General features: G+C 37.1%; 1 protein-coding gene across 1 annotated transcript; it reads left to right on the plus strand.

Moving 5' to 3' along the window:
• Positions 1-1,275: 1,275 nt before the first annotated feature.
• LOC124530200 (rho GTPase-activating protein 39) lies at positions 1,276-19,167 on the plus strand. Its single transcript, XM_047104214.1, has 22 exons — positions 1,276-1,424; positions 1,606-1,696; positions 2,442-2,534; positions 3,002-3,130; positions 4,632-4,774; positions 5,183-5,306; positions 5,780-5,906; positions 6,513-6,622; positions 6,913-7,011; positions 7,556-7,677; positions 8,642-8,794; positions 9,301-9,440; positions 10,738-10,854; positions 10,980-11,135; positions 11,799-12,073; positions 12,657-12,857; positions 13,578-13,783; positions 14,322-14,514; positions 14,595-14,726; positions 15,096-15,336; positions 16,080-16,234; positions 17,132-19,167. Exons 1-22 carry the CDS (start codon positions 1,411-1,413, stop codon positions 17,354-17,356), a joined length of 3,246 nt encoding a protein of 1,081 aa, XP_046960170.1. The 5' UTR covers positions 1,276-1,410; the 3' UTR covers positions 17,357-19,167.
• Positions 19,168-19,385: the final 218 nt, after the last annotated feature.

A 19,385-nucleotide genomic window follows, 5' to 3' on the forward strand; every position in this document is an offset into this window, starting at 1 on the left:
TACATATCATTAATGTAAAACATTTTTATATTTTTATGTAGCGCACTTGCTTTGAACTATTTGGGAACTCGGAACACGAAAAGTAGGTAAAGTTACGATTTTTACAGATGTAGTAATTTTAATTATTCTTGGTCTGCCTGAGTATGTTTTTCTTTATATTAAATAAATTCAAGTTGGAAAAAGAAATGTTTATATTAAATACATTTAAAGTGCCTTAAGAGTTCTAATTAAATTTCATAGAATCAACCTCAAGTGCTAAGAAATCAACGTCGGATGAAATTGCAATAATACACAAAACTATATATGTGTATACGATAGCGTCAATGATTTTACACGATTTTCGAGGATTTAGTCACCGATTTTTTTATTGGATTTGGATACAGTTTTTTGCTAATTAAATGCTAATAAAGCTACTTTGATTTTATGGTTTTGAGAAATATCATAATATGAAATTTCTTTGAGGGTTTTTATCGTAGAACTCAGATACGTATAGTACGACACAACTTAGATGTCGCATCGGCAAAATTCGTGAAACCGATCACATCCGAATTGAGTACGCTATAACAAATTATCAATATTTATTTCTCATGCGAAAATATGCTGTCGAAACGCTTGGCCCTTGGAGTAGTGGTGTAAAAAGCTTCATCAAAAGTATAACACCTCGCCTCATTGCCTCCACTGGAGACAGGAGGGCTGGTTCGTTTTTTGGCCAGAGGATCGAAATTGCGATTCAACGGGGAAATGCTGCTAGCATTCTTGCCACCATTCCACGCGGTCAAGATTTATACAGTAACTAGTTTTAGTTCATATCTGTATATATATATATTTAAGCATTTAATGTTATTAATTCTTATGTTAATAAATTTGTATTGAAATGATTTTATATGCGAATATGATCTTTGCACAAACGTAATAACTTGTAATATCATATGACCTAATATATTCGTCAATTTGACACGTGGATTTACATGCACTTGCTTTCTCTGACGCATGAATCTATAGCGACGAATAGCGTCGAATGGCGCGATAGGGAGCTATTTCTAGTGGTTGTGTAAATCGGTAGTAATCGGTTTTAATTTCATTCCATTGCATTTTCCGATGCTACATCTAATTTGTGTCCTACTATAGTTATTTTATTATTTTAAGAAGTATCATAATGTGCAATAGCCTTTAGGGCTTTTTATCATGGAATGCGGATCCGGAGAGAAGTTGACCGTCAAATGACACAGCTGTAAAGTGACAATTGACGTTAGTGTTTGATTGGTTTCTGCACTGATATATTTTTTGCATCTGTGGAACGAAGTAAACACTCAACATGGATGGTTTCTCACTGCTTTCGTTCGAATTTTAGCTTAAAATAGTTTAAAATGCTTTAGTAATACATAAGAAGATCTAAAATAAATTGTAAAAATGTCGTCAGAAAGGTAAATTGTTAAACGTGCAGTTTATTAAATTACTATTAATATTGAATCGTTTCCGAAATTCTGTCGAAAGTTGCAAAATCAATAAAGTACGCGGAAATCGCTAATGTCACGCCCAGAATTAGTTTGTTAGTGTGCGGTAGTTTACTGTGATAAATTAAAACATAGTGATGTTTTATTCTAGGGTTGAATGGGTGGAGATTATAGAACCGAAGACAAAGGAACATATGTATGCTAACCTCACCACTGGCGAATGTGTTTGGGATCCTCCTGAGGTAAACTATGCATTTCCTGAAAAATACAATGACTCCTTTCACCATCGTATAAATTGCTATGTATTTGGACATGCTACAGACGGGTTTCCTGTTGCAAATATAATTTGACTGACTTGATTTTTATTGAGTCAGAAAATTTCTTTCTTATTGGTTTTTTCTTCAAAAGTAATTTCTACAACTACATGAGTACAATGATATTTTTGCTTGATTTACGTTTGTAATATTGTAAGATCAAACATAAGTTTCTAATTAAAACATAATTAATTAGTGAAACAAAAAGTAGTTTTCTCATACATATTATCAAAAACTGTTGTGTTGGCTTAAAACATTTAAATTAACAAATGTTTAAATTTTGTAGTAATAATTGAAACCCTTTTTTTTATTTGATCTTAGTTTCTGAATCTTTCTCAATATTATCAGATATTCTACAAATGTTATTATATTCTGTAGAATTTTTTGCTGCTTCTTTAATCCTACCAAGGCAATAAGTTTATGAGCCCTTTATGTGTTACAATATTATTTAGAGTTCTTTTTATAATGACACCATAATGTCTTAATTTGTTTTAAATAAAACCATAGATATTTTTTATTCATAAGTATATAACTAAAATAATATTTCAATATATTCTGATCTTGCTTTGTTTGCAGCTCCAAAAGTACTTGTATAAGTCAAATTGTTTTGATTGAGTGTGCTTTAACTAATATTTATTCACATACAAAGGAAAAATGTTCTTTTTTTTTACAGGGAGTCAAAGTAAAACGAACGGACTCTTCACAATGGTGGGAATTGTTCGACATCAATACACATAGGTTCTATTATTATAATGCATCTACACAGGTACGTACTGATACTATAATGTAGTATTCTTTACATTATATGTATGTATAATTTTATTAATGTTTGAGCTGAGATGACCCAGTGGTTAAAACAAGTGTATCTTAACCAATGATTTCGGGCTCAAACCCAGGCAAGCACCACTATATATATGTGCTTAATTTGTGTTTATAATTCATCTTGTTTTCGCCTGTGAAGGAAAAAAATTGTGAAAAAACCTGCATGTGTCTAATTTCATAGAAATTATGCCACATGTGCATTCCACCAACCCACATTCGAACAGCGTGGTGGAATATGTTCCAAACCCTTACCTAATGGGAGAGGAGACCTTAGCCCAGCAGTGGGAATTTTACGGGCTGTTACTTTTACTTTACTTTTTCATTATTTTAAAAAAAGGTACCTACTAAAATCACAGACTTTATTAATCAAATTAAAAGTTGATGATTAATTGTATTTAATCTTTATTTCAGAGTACTGTGTGGCATAGACCTACAGATTGTGATATTATACCTCTAGCAAAGCTTCAAACTTTGAAACAAAATACTGATCCTCAGAAAAGACGAGAGACATCGACTCAAACAAACCAAGCTGCACCACAGGTACACATTTTATAATATAATTGTTTAGGACATCATTTAATATAGTGTAACCAAATCTGAAGGTTTGGATCAATTGCAATGAAAGTAATTAGCTGAGTAATTTTTTTAATGTGTTCTAAGAGCAAGACTTTGTTCACTAAATACTTTTCATAGATGTTTGTTGTGATTTTGGTATGAAAGTAAAGTAAATGAATTCATGTTCTATTGCTTATCATTACGATTCAACACAGCAGGGCTGCTAGCATTCTTACTGATATTCTATGCATTGGTGTTTTGTACAGTAGTTATTTGCCGTATCAATTTATAATTTATTATTCTAGACATTTTTATTTATATTTGTTTTATTTGTTAGTCCTTCCAGATAATTTTGTATCATCACATTTAAGAAGAATAGTTATTAGTTATTTATAGCGATGAATACAAGTTAAAGTTTCACATCTTATCAATAATTTATGACTGTACACAACAATAACTCTTCTAATTCGAAATTAATAAACATATCTTTAATATGTAATTGTGCATCATATGACTGTATTACATTATGTTAAAGTGTATATTAGTAATTCCACGCAATCAAAAACGCGGCTGCTCGCTTGTGATAGTTACTCAGTCTTAATTATACGATATTCTAACACGATTTCTCTAACGCAACGAGTATCCCCTGCGGTATACGGGAGTTCATTGTGCTTATCGAGGGCGGAAGTTAACTCGACCTCTGCCATTGTCTCGGTTTTTATCAAAGCGACTAAAAAGTTGTGCTGTTAATATCTTTATTAGTCGTTCGATAGATTTAATCAATTATTAAAAAAAAAATTAAATAATTTTATGATATAATCTTTCTCTGACGATAATTAATCCGAAGTGGAGTTCAGGTTTTGAAGGTCCTAGAGATGAGACAATAAGATGAAATTAGGTTACGATTAATTTTGTATCGATTATTTTGTTAATACTTTAGGGACTAAAGTAAAAAATCTGTATGGAATAGTTCGGCGAATTACTTACTAAAGTAAATTATTATTTCCGATTTCATCGTGTATGTCTATGACTCACTGCGACTATTCCAATTCGGGAATTGAATATCGTCATATTGTTTTATATTTTCTGTTAAAATTATTATAGAATTAAAGGAAGAAGTATCTGTAATAATGCAAACATCAACCGATGTTTCTTTTATTTATATTCAATTACTTAAATTTTTAATGATAATAAATAAATAAATAAATAAATAAATATGAGACAACATCACATACATTACTCTGATCCCAATGTAAGTAGCCGAAGCACTTGTGTTATGGAAATCAGAAGTAACGACGGTACCACAAACACCCAAACCCAAGACAACATAGAAAACTAATGGTAATCTACATCGACTCGGCCGGGAATCGAACCCGGGACCTCAGAGTGGCGTACCTATGAAAACCGGTGTACTCACCACTCGACTTTGGAGGTCGTATAATAGATGATTATAGTTATGTTTTAATAAAAATATTGTTATTTTTAGATCCCTGCTACACTTGACCCGATTAGTAGTAATGGAAACAACACCGTGGCCAGTGTGAGCAAACTTTCTCCGTGCAATACTAAAAATGTGACAATCACCCAGACCAGTCCTGTGCGCACTAGGAGAACTCATTATCATCACAGGTATAGTTTTTTATTTTTTAGGCCTTCATTGAGATGCATCAAAACCTATAATAAAAATATATTGAATGTTAATAAACATCAATACAATCATAAATCCTTTTCGGTACATTTTTTTTAACATTAATTTTAAGTAATAATGATTAATAAGCAAAATATGTTTAGGTATTTATAAGAGTTTTGCTCATAAGCTATATCTTGATTATTGATTTATACAACACCATAAGGGTTTTCCCCTTTTTTTGCTAACCATTCAAACCGGACATAACCGGAAGTAACTGGTTATTGGGTAGTGGCACTAACTAAACTTTGAATCCTTGCAGTGGAATACTTCCCTTTTTAAATTAATAAATTTAAAATTTTGTAAATAATAGTTTGCTTGCTACATAATCTGCTATTTTGTAATTCTAGGAACAGTGGGGAAAGTAGACGTGGTCGGCTAAGCGAAGACGGTACCACGGCAGTATGTCGTCACACGGACTCCGGCCGCTCCTCAGACAGCAGCATCAGCAGCGCTCAGCAACGCCGCAAGCAGGTACGCCAAGAGTGTCTCTCGTTCGTTCAAGAGCGTTTCTTGTGTTCCTCACTATTAAGGAGTCTCGAAAAGTGTATAAAAATATTCTTTAATATTAAGGATGATATAGATAAAATAAGAGCTGAGATGGCCCAGTGGTTAGAACGTGTGCATCTTAACCGATGATTGCGGGTTCAAACCCAGGCAAGCACCACTGTATATATGTGCTTAATTTGTGTTTATAATTCATCTCGAGCTCGGCGGTGAAGGAAAACATCGTGAGGAAACCTGCATGTGTCTGATTTCATCGAAATTCTGTCACATGTGCATTCCACCAACCCGCATTGGAACAGCGTGGTGGAATATGTTCCAAACCCTCTCTTTAATGGAAGAGGAGGCCTTATCTCAGCAGTGGGAAATGTACAGGCTGTTACTTTACTTTTTCTTACTTAAGATAAAATAAAGATATAAAATAAAAAAATGTCGTTTACCAGGAGCTGAGCAGCAGTGCGTGCACGCCGCAGCTGCGCAAGCGCAGCAGTGCGCAACCCGCCCCGCCCGCGCCGCCCGCGCCGCCCGCGCACGCCGCCCCCCTCGACGACAAGTGGTCGCCGCACTCGGGTCATCTTTATTTTTAATTCTATTCATATTCATATGTCGATTCATCCGCCAGTACACCTATGAAAAATCACTTCATAATAGGCTATTTGACTGGTTTTTAAAATCCATTTTATATTATTTAGTAGAGGTATTAACCTCTAGAAATAAAAAAATCAACTTTTACTAGGTTTCTTAAAACCTAGTAAAAGTTGATTTTTTTATTTCTAGTACATATTTGCCGAAAAATATCATATTAAAAATTCCATATTTAAATAACGCGCGAAAACGCTCCTTGGACAATATGGCGCTGCAATGGGGTCGGTGACGTCACTTTGCTGTATTTTAATCTGTGGTACATATAGTAGAAAAGCAAGGTTTACATGAAAGTGACTTCATAATAAGCCCGGCGAATCAGGAGCGTTTTGTGTCACGTGAAAAACGTTTGAAAAAATGCCTTTTTATTTATTGATTTTTGAATAAATTAAGTATTATTATCAAGTTTCGTTAGTAAATTATCATTTTTAAACTCATAATATACATTGATTACAATAATTCACAATTTATTTTTCGCATTGTCAAATAGCCTATTCATACATGTATATGTAATTAACATATCATTATTTATAGGTCTCAATCGCAGCGGCAGTTTTGTATCGCCTCGAAAGGATGCCTCGGACGATTCTATGCACGAAAAGTATTTTAAATCCGTCGAAAGCACACCTCTAACCAGACGTAAGGTACCTATCTGCATTTATATTATATTCCAAAACTTAGAATACTGGAAAGATGGTACAGTTGAAATTGTATTAAAATAATAAAATGAAAATTCACTTACGATTTTTCTCTGCTTTCATTTTGTATAGCACTTGCAAGCTCTATTAATTTCAAATCAAATCAAATCAAATCAATTTTATTCAAGTAAACTTCACAATGAAGCGTTTTTGAATCGTCAAATCCGTATCCCTTTAACCCTCGAAACTATTATTGGTCTTAAAAAATCTGTTTTGACACTGAGTTTTGGTCGCAGTTAAAACAACAATCGGCCGGCGGCTCATCTTGTGATTCAGCGTCGCCACAAAGTCCTAGCAGTCCGCTGCAGAAGCCACAACCGACGCCATTCTTGCAGGTATTTGACGCCATACTTTGAAAACACTCTGATAAAGTACACTCCAGATAGTCGAAGAATGCTGTGGATGGCAATTACATTACAGGCACACATATAATTCTTGCAATGATGTTGTTAAATAATTGTTTCTCGATCAAATCAAAACAAGTTACTAGCACATTGATTAGTATAATACTATCCTGTAAATAGTGATTATATTAATCTATTAATAACTTATAATTTATAATATACCTTGCATATCCTCATAACTTTTTCTTATGGCGGACGAGCATATTGGCGACTTTATGGTAAGTGGTCAACAACGCCCATAGACAATGGCGCTGTAAAAACATTAACCACCCCTTACATAGTTAACATTCTAACAACCTTGGTAACAAGGAAGTTCCACTGGCTCAATGACTCTTTTTAACTGGAACACATCAATATTGAGTATATATAGAGTATATCCGATGGATGGGTGGTACCTACCCAGACTACCACTACATAGTGTAAGTGGTCGGGGTTGACACTGGGCGGTAAGCAGCGTGTGTGTGTGTGTGCGCAGGCGAGCGCGGCGCGGCCGTCGCTGGTGTCGTCCATCTCGCTGGCGGAGGGCGCGCGCGCGCTGCACTCGCTGGAGCGCCCGCACCACCTGTCGCGACACGCGCGCGAGCGATACTCCGACCGGTACATACGTCACGTTACTGTTACACTTTGTTATACCGCTGTGTTGGTGTTGATGAAATGTTCGCCTAAATTAAGCTTTTTTTTTTTTTTGTTATTCTTTATTGCACAGATTAATCAGGTACAAAGGGCGGACTTAACGCTATTACAGCATTTTCTGCCAGCCAACCCAGAATAGTGTAGGAGAGAAGTAGGGTGTGCACAGAAGTTAAAGAAAAATTAAAAATATATACATAGCGATAGACACCTATAAATATATATAATAATAATACAGTAAATTAATTAAATCGATGTTATACATAATATAATATAAAATACATAAATATACATATACATAATATACATAAATATGCACAAACATATATATATAAGTACATAAATATTTAACATATATACATAAGCATATATATATATATATATATATATATATATATATATATATGCTTCGTGGCGGTTTAAAGAAATACACGACGCTATTCAGTCTAATTTACTCACAAATACGATGTGTTTGCTCGTTGAAACGATTTAAAAAAGAAATAGTTTCAATCTGAAGATATATAATTATTTTCGATATATACTGGCAATGTTACTATAATGCCTGAATAAACTTTTTCAGACACTTGGACAAGGAACTTATACCGCTGTGTTGGTGTTGATGAAATGTTCGCCTAAATTAAGCTTTGGGGCTGTTTAAAGAAATACACGATGTTATTTAGTCTAATTTACTCACAAATACGACGTGTTTGTTCGTTGAAACGATTTAAAAAAAAAATAGTTTCAATCTGAAGATATATAATTATTTTAGTTCAGCAACAGATGATTCCGCTTTGTTACGTTGTGCATACTTTAAGGAACTTATTGTTAACTGAAATACCTTGTAATTGCTTTTTTTGGAGACAATAAATTATTATTATTATTTTCGATATATATTGGTAATGTTAATATAATGTCTATATAACTTTTTCAGACACCTAGACAAGGAACGTCTAGCAGAGCTCGAGCGTATGGAGCGGTACCCCGAGAAGCAGGCGGTTTACAGTGTGGACAAGCCCTTCCGGCAGACTAGCCTCGATCTGCGGCACAACGCCTCCAGCTGGCATCCGCCGAGGGAGTTCACCAGGTTACTGTCTGAGTGCTTTATACAATATGGTGTTGCAGTAAGCTACAAAGGACAGTTTACTCTGATTTAGTGGATGTTACATATAATGAACATAATATGTAAATTTAAATGGTTCCTCATGATTTTGGTGATCTTAATTACAATATCATTTCAAAGGTAAACGCAAACAAGAACATAACTGGTTGGAAGTAGCCCCACTACTATTGGAAGGTCACATATGATGTCATAGCTTAAACGTTTTCGTCTATCTACATTATTGTACTTTAGCTCTTGTTGAAGGAATCATATTAACAGTAAATATTAATATATTTTTTAAAGCACAACTCAAATAAAATTACTCAAAATCGATATTAGATATCCTTACTGTACAATCTGTTTCTAAATAGGACAGATTGGTTAGACCATCATTTCATAGTAATCACCGACTGTTACCCTTGGTCCACATGGGATTATTTGCTCTCTCGTGTGTATCTGTATTAACTCTGTGGTGTCCGTGGTCGGTTCAGACGGCAGCAGGCGGAACCGGAGCGCTACACGTCGAGCAAGGCGTCGGTGTCGTCGGGCGGCAGCGCCAAGCGCGCGCACGACCACCTCGCGCTCGCTCGCGCCGCGCCCGCTCCCCCGGAGCCCGACGCCGTCGCCGCGGGTGAGCCCCACTCGCTGTGTCCCTTCCGTGGCACACACATATAGTGCGACACAAATTAGATGTAACATCGGAAAATGCAATGGAATGAATATAAAACCGATTACTGCCGATTTACACAACCAATAGAAATAGCTCCCTATCGCGCCATTCGACGCTATTCGTCGCTATAGATTCACGCGTCAGAGAAAGCAAGTGCACGTAAATCGACGCGTCAAATTGACGAATATATTAGGTCATGTGATATTACAAGTTATTACGTTTGTGCAAAGATCATATTCGCATGACAAATAAAATTGATAATTTGGGATATCGTACTCAATTCGGATGTGATCGGATTTACGAATTTTGCCGATGAGACATCTAAGTTGTGTCGTACTATACCAAGCTCCACTCTAATGACACTGATATATTATTGTAAAAAAAATATCTAGAATTATATTCGGGGTGTGTATCACACTTCCTAAATGATTATCAAAAATCTGACAGAACCACCTCATACTGAGAAGAATAGGCCAGAAAACTTAGAATAAAATTAATTACATTGCTAAGTGAGTTTAGTTACATGCAGTGTTGGGCAAATTTTAATTGCAGGAACAATTAAAGATTAACAATTAATTAATATTTAATTGTTACTACTACAGTTAACAATTAATCAATTGTAATTGTGGAAAATCACAACTAACAATTATTTAATTGTTAACTGTATTAGTAACAATTAACAATTAATTAATTTTTAATTGTTTTGTTAATTTTAATTAAAAATAACAATTAAAAATACTGCTGTAAAATATAAAGACTTGAGTGAAGACGACGACTTGAAATGTTTTTGTTTTATACCTACGCTGAAGAAATATTTATCAATGCAACTTTATATTATATAATATAAAAATAAACACTTTTTTTCTGTGGAAAGAGACATTTAGAAAAAATAAGCTTAAAACTTAGAGCCTTTGACCACATTTTTATTCGTCTGAAGTATAATACTTATAGCTTAATTTTCCTAAATATTTACTAATTTCATTTTGATATATAAAGTTAATTGTTAGTTTTAATTGTTTTATAAAACAACTAAAAAAGTTAATTGCAATTATTTTAATTGAAAGCTGCAATTGACATACGTTAATCAAATTAATTTAATTGCAAGGTGCAATTAAAAATGTAATTGCGATTAATTTAATTGTAATTAATTTAATTGCAATTACTTTTTTAGTCAATTAGTAAGTAATTGACAATTACTTGATTAATGCCCAACACTGGTTACATGTATAATATAATTATTCTGATACATATGTTGCAGTCAACTTCAAATTGAAATGCGTGAACCTCGAGCCTGCCTTAACGGAGCCCAATGTACAGAAACACAATCAACGTCTAGAAAGAACGTCCACGCCACGAGATCGTACGAAATCCCGTCGTAAGTATACTTTACTGATTGCATTACTTACAGTTGCCATCGCAGACATATATACTGACAAATTCTGCGGATATCTTTTCTGATTAGATTGATAAAGCATTTAATAAATAATTAATGTATAATAGGGCATAAGAGGCCAGTAGAAGATGATCCTCAAATCGACGGCGAGGAAGAAGACGAAGAAGGCGGCGGGTCACCACTCTACTGCAATTGGGATTTGCGCGGCATGCAGCACCTATTGCCTCTGCAGGACTATATCATCCAACAAGCTAAGCTCTCCAGTGAGTATTACTTAACTAAATCAAAAATCATATAGTTTGTCAAATTCTTTTTTTTGGTAAGTTCGTAATTTTTACATTCAAAGATTTTTGTTTCTGATATTTTACAGAAGAAATATTTGACGACCTCCATGGTCGAGTGGTGTGTACACCGGTTTTCATGGGTACGCCACTCTGAGGTCCCGGGTTCGATTCCCGGCCGAGTCGATGTAGATTAATATTAGTTTTCTATGTTGTCTTGGGTCTGGGTGTTTGTGGTACCGTCGTTACTTCTGATTTCCATAACACAAGTGCTTCAGCTACTTACATTGGGATCAGAGTAATGTATGTGATTTTGTCTCATATTTATTTATTTATTTATTATTTTAGTGTCAATAAATAGAAAAAGTCAGTTAAAATGTATTTTTTTTTTAATTTTATTTATTTATTCTTTATTGTACACCACACAGTGAAATAAAAAAATACAAATGACAAAGATATGGCCTAGATATAACAAGCGTACAATTTTGGCTACCTTATCGCTACATAGCGATCTCTTCCAGGCAACCAACAGGTGTAGGATAGGTCATAGAATATAAGGTGGGTGGTGATCTACTTATAAATAAAATAATATGAATCTATTATGTAATAAAACTATGAAATAAATATAAATATATTAATTTGTAGGTCGCGGTCGCTACGCCGGCTCGGAGTCGGACGGGGAGTCGGGCACGTCTCGCTCGGGCTCCGAGTCGCGCTCGCTGTCGGGGCACGAGCCCGACAACGAGTCGTCGGACGGCGGCGCGCGCACGCCCGACGACGACGACGGCTCCGGCGTGTACCTGCCGCACACGTACGCGCACCGCCCCGCCGACGTCGAGTACATGAACCACGGCGTGTCCTACTACAACACCTTCGTGGGCTTCGAGCGGGACCGCCAGCCGTCGCCGGGCATACATCGGGTGAGATGCTGGTGCCATTTTGATGGCCAGTTATTTGGATCTCTCTACTATAAAATTATCAATCAAGAACAAGTATAATTAAAGCAAAAGTAAAGTAACAGCCTGTAAATTTCCCACTGCTGGGATAAGGCCTCCTCTGCCATTAAGGAGAGGGTTTGGAACATATTCCACCACGCTGTTCCAATGCGGGTTGGTGGAATACACATATCGCAGAATTTCGATGAAATTAGACACATGCATGTTTCCTCACGATGTTTTCCTTCACCGCCGAGCACGAGATGAATTAAGCACATAATATATGTATTGGTGCTTGCCTGGGTTTGAACCCGCAATCATCGGTTAAGATGCACGCGTTCTAACCACTGGGCCATCTCAGCTCTAAGTAAGCTCTAAGTAAGGCTCTAAGTATAATTAAGCAAACCTTAGATGTAAATAATCCATACACCCATACATTTTCACAAATTACAAAACTGTGACATGTCAATTTGAGATCAAAGTTGTTTATTTACTTTTACTGCTGCCATGTGAACCGGTTTATACCGCTTAAAATATATCCTGACTATGAATCCGTGTGGGTTGGCAGACGTCGTCGCTGGGCGGCGGCGGCGCGGGCGCGGGCGGCGCGGGCGAGGCGGGCGCGCGCGCGGACGGCGCGCTGTACAGCCCCGTGCGCGCGCACGCGCACCCGCACGCGCACGCGCACGCCGGCCCGCCGCCCGAGCAGGACATCGAGATCTTCGCCAAGGACAACCTCAATTTCAACAAGGGAATATTCAGAAGAAAGGTTCGCCTCGAATTACTTATATTGGAGTTGCCATTCTGGCCCACGACATATTCTGCTTTTTGTTTTTTTTTTTTATGTTATAGCTTGACGAACGAGCATATGGGCCACCTGATGTTAAGTGGTCACCATCACCCATAGACAATGACGCTGTAAGAAGTATTAACTATTCCTTACATCATCAATTCGCCACCAACCTTGGGAACTAAGATGTTATGTCCCTTGTGCCTGTAGTTACACTGGCTCACTGACCCTTCAAACCGGGAACACAACAATACTGAGTACTGTTATTTGGCGGCTTTCGTGTAATAACAAAATTCTCCCGTATTCAGGAGAATGTTGCGAAAATAATAACTGCGATCGTGTCCTAAAGTAACAGCCTGTAAATTCCCACTGCTGGGCTAAAGGCCTCCTCTCCCTTTGAGGAGAAGGTTTGGAACATATTCCACCACGCTGTTCCAATGCTGGTTGGTGGAATACACATGTGGCAGAATTTCTATGAAATTTGTCACATGCAGGTTTCCTCACGATGTTTTCCTTCACCGCTGAGCACGAGATGAATTATAAAGACAAATTAAGCACATGAATCAGCGGTGCTTGCCTGGGTTTGAACCCGCAATCATCGGTTAAGATGCACGCGTTCGAACCACTGGGCCATCTCGACTCGATCGTGTCCTGTTGCATTGATAACGTTTGTTCATATTTCATGATGCTCCTTTTCAGGCGTCGGTTCGCGACATGCTGTCGTGGACGTCGTCCTCCATCAGCGCGCCGATGGTGGGCGCGGAGTGGGACAAGGCGCACAAGAAGGCGGCCATCGACCTCTTCCGCCTCGTGCAGATCTACATGGGCGACCGCAAGGCGCGGCCCGGCATGACTCTCAACTCGGTGGCGCAAGACATTCTGCACGCAACCTTCAGCAACGAGAAGTGAGATTCTTATATTAATCCATATTCAATGTTTCATCATTTCTCGTACAACCGAACGGAAAGAACTGTTCTGTATAAAAAAATTACATTTTTTTTACCTGAAATTACATTTCTGTAACTTTTTTTTTTGTGGAATTCTGTTCGTAATTTTTCGTATCCGGGAGGCCTCTTCCATTAAGGTTTGAAGTTTATGCTATCACACTATTCTATGCAATATACACGTAGCGGATTTTTCTTGTACAAGTTTTCTAATATTTCTTGTCACCATCGTTAAATTAAGTAAGATAAAACATTGTATTTGAAATTTTGTTTATTGATTGAAATTCATGTATTATATGGTATTTAAATGCTTATATAGTAGAATTAGATTTTCTAGTTAGGTCGTAATAATAATAATAAAATTTCCATAGGTGTGGTGTGGTACCGTCGTTACTTCTGATTTTCCATAACACAAGTGCTTTAGCTACTTACATTGGGATCAGAGTAATGTATGTGATGTTGTCTCATATTTGTTTATTTATTTATTTATTTATTATAGGCTTCGAGACGAGCTCTACGTCCAGTTGTGCAGGCAGACTACCGAAAATCCTCTAAGGGATTCGTTGCTGCGCGGCTGGGAACTCCTGGCCGTGTGCCTCGCATTCGTGCCGCCGTCTCCCGCCTTCCAGCCCGCTCTCACCAACTACGTCAACAGGCACAGGGATCCCGCGTTTGCCGACTGTTTTCCAGAGGTACATTGTTTTAATATGCATTTCAATAGAATTAGATAATATGGTATTTTTTTTATAATTTAATATTAATATTTGTACAGGTCGGTAAGTGGCCGATCCACGTCCAAGTATCACACTATGCGAGCGTAGCGTGCAAGAGACTCGAAAGGATTGGATTCGGAGGCAAGAGGCCGCCCCGGAAACCTAGCACCGAAGATATCGATCAAGCTAGAGTGAGTTGGAAATTATACTTGTTTTTAACGATTTACAAACGACAAACAAGTGTGCAACTTGATTGTAGAAACTTAACTGGAGGAGTTTAGTCAGTGGCGTAGCTAGGTGAGTAGGGGGCCCCGGTGCATAGAAAAAGAATCGGGCCCTCACCACTTCTTTCCCAACCCTTTAAAACTATAGATACCAAATAAGAAACCTTGTGTGTAGGGTCATGTTTTTCTAGCTTCAGAAGCTTAAGGCCCCCTGAACTCGGGGGCCCTGGTTCACTGCACCACCTGCCCTACGATAGCTACGCCACTGAGCTTAGTCCTACGATAGATTTTTTGGCTTTTATAAATTGCTTAACGCTGTTCCGTCGGGCCCCGCAGATCCAGATCTTCCGGCAGTCGATGTTCGGCAACACGCTGGCGGAGGTGATGGCGCTGCAGCGCGAGCGCTTCCCGCAGCGCGCGCTGCCGTGGGTGCAGACGGCGCTGTCGCAGCAGGTGCTGGCGCTGCACGGCCGCGAGACCGAGGGCATCTTCCGCGTGCCCGCCGACGTCGACGAGGTGGGCGCGCTCAAGGCCAAGATCGACAACTGGGAGCTGCCCGACGCCACCATGCTCACCGGTACGGGCCGCCTCTTATTTATTCGTTGATTAACAAATTTTGCTTACCCATAATGGAATCACTTTAAACTGCTACTATAGTTTGTTCGCGTTAAGAATGCAGTGAGTTGTCATTGTTTACCGGCTTTACTCCGCCCGTTGACCAATCAAATCTTTTTTAACAGCAAGGTGAAGGTTTATGCATATTTGTGTTAAAATTCCAACAAATTACATTTGTTTTAAAGACTAAGTATAATGAATTTAAAAAATACACATTAAAATAAAAAATTGAATCGGGGTATTAATCAACAAAATTCTTAACACTATTTACAATCGTTTGCGAATCTTGCCATCGCGATGTAGAAATTTACATATTTTGACATAACGTCATCTTGTAGCTATAGGTTACATTAATTATTACGTGTACAGCTTGAATAAATTAAATATAAATTTATAAATAAACAAAATTTAAATTATAAGAATAAAAAAATCAGTTAATAATTAATTAAATGTGAACTTGACTTTGTAATTTGAAAAGCTTTGATTGGTCAAAGGGGGCGGAGTCAGGCCGGTAAAGAATGACAACTCACTGCATTCTTAATGCGAACAGACTATAGAGTGACATCAGAATATTTCGTTACTGCATTATCGGGTTACTTAAGACTGTTGTTCTTTTAATATTTTATAACGCATAGTGTTCCAATGAGAGGAACCTTATTTGTCGGAATAACGTTTGGCTCCTTACATGCGGCGCGCCTCGCGCAGATGCGCACGCGCCGGCCAGCCTGCTGAAGCTGTGGTACCGCGAGCTGTACGAGCCGCTCATCCCCGACGCGCTGTACGGCGCCTGCGTGTCCGCCGGCGCCGACTTCGCCGCCTGCACGCGCGCGCTGCAGCGCCTGCCGCCGCTCAACCGCCTCGTGAGTCCATACAATTAACGCTTATTAGCATTTTAAAAAAGGAACGCAACAAGCAATATGACTGTATAAATTAACGCTTATTAGCATTTAAAAAAAGGAACGCAACAAGCAATATGACTGTATAAATTAACGCTTATTAGCATTTTAAAAAAGGAACGCAACAAGCAATATGACTGTATAAATTAACGCTTATTAGCATTTTAAAAAAGGAACGCAACAAGCAATATGACTGTATAAATTAACGCTTATTAGCATTTTAAAAAAGGAACGCAACAAGCAATATGACTGTATAAATTAACGCTTATTAGCATTTTAAAAAAGGAACGCAACAAGCAATATGACTGTATAAATTAACGCTTATTAGCATTTTAAAAAAGGAACGCAACAAGCAATATGACTGTATAAATTAACGCTTATTAGCATTTTAAAAAAGGAACGCAACAAGCAATATGACTGTATAAATTAACGCTTATTAGCATTTTAAAAAAGGAACGCAACAAGCAATATGACTGTATAAATTAATGCTTAGTATCATTTTAAAAAAGGAACGCATAGTAAGACACAACTTAGAAGTAGCATCGGCAAATTCGTAAAACCGATCACATCCGAATTAAGTACGCTCTCCCAAATTATCAATATTTAATTCTTATGTGAATAAGGTCTTTACACAAACTTAATAACTTGTAATATCATATGACCTAATATATTTGTCAATTCGACACGGCACTGAGGCGATAATCTATGTCGACGAATTGCGTTGAAATAGATGATAGAAAGCTACTTATATTGGTTGTATAAATCGGCAGTAATCGGTTTTATTGAATTTGCTACATCTAAGTTGTGTTGTACTATACTTAATTCATAAAAAAATTAAAAAAAAACATTTTTTTTTCTCAGGTACTTACATATTTAATAAGTTTCCTTCAACAATTCGCCGCCCCCGAGGTGGTCAGTCAGACCAAAATGGACTCATCCAACCTGGCGATGGTGTTCGCGCCGAACTGCCTCCGCTGCACCTCGCAGGACCCCCGGGTGATACTCGAGAACGCGCATAAGGAGATGACTTTCCTCAAGACTCTCATCACCAACCTCGACACCTCCCACGTGCAGGATCTGCTGTGACCGACGAATCTCAATTACTGTAACAACAACGTCGCCCGGCAAACGTTCTAGCGACGGTTGATTGTAGCCCCTAAATTAATTCTCATTAGCTAGTATTGCAGTCCCGCCGTCCGTAGGGCGGTACGCGTGCGAGCAGGACGCCACATGAGGCGCGCTTTGTCGCTCTCACGGGTCTTATGGAACGTTGTATGTCTCATGGGGAGGTTAACGTACATTAAAAAAAAAATCTAAAGAAAATAAAAAGCATACCTATTATTATGGGCATGTTGGTAAGATGAGACAACTGCTTTACCCGCGGACTGCGAGGCTGCGATACAGCTGTAGTAGCGAATCTAATGCCTCTAGTGCAAGTAGGGGGGGGGGGGGGGAGTTGACCATTTCCTATCAATTAACGTATGTATACCATGTTTCAGCGGGTTCGATTACGCCTACAAAGTGTATGCGAACTCGATAATTCCCTTACTCGAATTATAATTGACATTCTTGTATATTTTTTGTATTTTTGTACGCTGTGTAATACTTTTATTTGGTCGTATCCAAAGATATTTAATGAGATGTGATTTAAAAATATATTTAGACTTGAGCTTTACAAAAGTGTATTAGTTAGTATAGTTTTGCGTGGGGAATGTAAGGATGTATTAATTTAAGTTTTATTTTTATCTCCTAAGTACACAATTTAGTGCGCGAGAGCACAAATTCGAAGCCCGTAACGAATTATTATATACGATGATAAGAGCTTTATGGACGAACACATCACAATTATCGTAGACCTAGGTCGATTGCGTCGCATGCGCAATGAACACTTAAGCTTTGAACGCTGATATTAGGGTTCCGTAATAAAATTCTAGTATGATTTTTTTTAAAATAAAACTGTTGTTTAATAAGATATTTTGGGTAAATGTTTCTAGGACCCTATCGTAAAAATTAAAAAATAGTAAATTATAAAAATCGAATTCTTATCTCTCCAGGAAAGCTTATGCTGCTTTAAATAATTAAATATGTAATTAAACCCTTTACCGATTACAGCATTCAAACGCACAAATCGGTCTCGCTTCAAAACGTTGTTTGGCGGGTTTTTAGTTACAAACTGAATTATTGATATCTCTTTCTGCCGACATTGATTCGATATGTGAAAGAGGGAGACAGCATCATGTAACTGATCACTACTTAATTGAAGCCGTTATCTACAAAACTTCTTGACGCAAATTTTATATGAATAAATAATAATAAAAACATCATATTAATTAACATACGAACCATATCGTAATAATACTGAACCGTTATTAAATAAGACAGCTTCGAAATTAGACAAAAACATAAACTTCCAATATTAGCGTTATGAACGTAATTTACTCAACACTTTCATATTACATAAGCTGCTATTATCATTATATCATCACTAAATTGTCGAGCATTATATAACATTAAAACTAAGGTCACAATAATGCATTTATTCAAATGATTGATAATTATTATACATACTTAATATGTTACGACTAAACACTCTTTGAGATTAAATTTGAAAGGCCACAAAACATTTATACTTTAAAAAATAGTTATAATTTGTGTATTCATTAATTTCATTTTATAATATAATAATTATTCAACTTACCTACACGCGTAATTGTACTACTTATATTACCATCCAGGTGCCTCGAAGTTGTTTATGAATGTATGAAATTTTTATTCAAATCATTAGCTACGTATATAGTACGACAAAATTAAATGTTGCATCGGCAAATTTCGTAGAACCGATCACATCCGGATTAAGTACGCTATCCCAAATGATCAATATTCATTATGTGAATATGATCTTTACACAGACGTAATAACTTGTAATATCATATGAGCTAATATTTTCGTCAGTTTACATGCACTCGCTTTCTCGGGTTGAACTGAGGCGAGAATCTATAGCGACGAATAGCGTCGAATGGCGCGATAGGGAGCTATTTCTTTTGGTTGTGTGAATCGGCAGTAATCAGTTTTATTGATTGCCGATGCTACATCTAAGTTGTGTCGTACTATACTG

The sequence above is a fragment of the Vanessa cardui genome, chromosome 6 (assembly GCF_905220365.1).
Source record: "Vanessa cardui chromosome 6, ilVanCard2.1, whole genome shotgun sequence".
Lineage (NCBI taxonomy): Eukaryota > Metazoa > Arthropoda > Insecta > Lepidoptera > Nymphalidae > Vanessa > Vanessa cardui.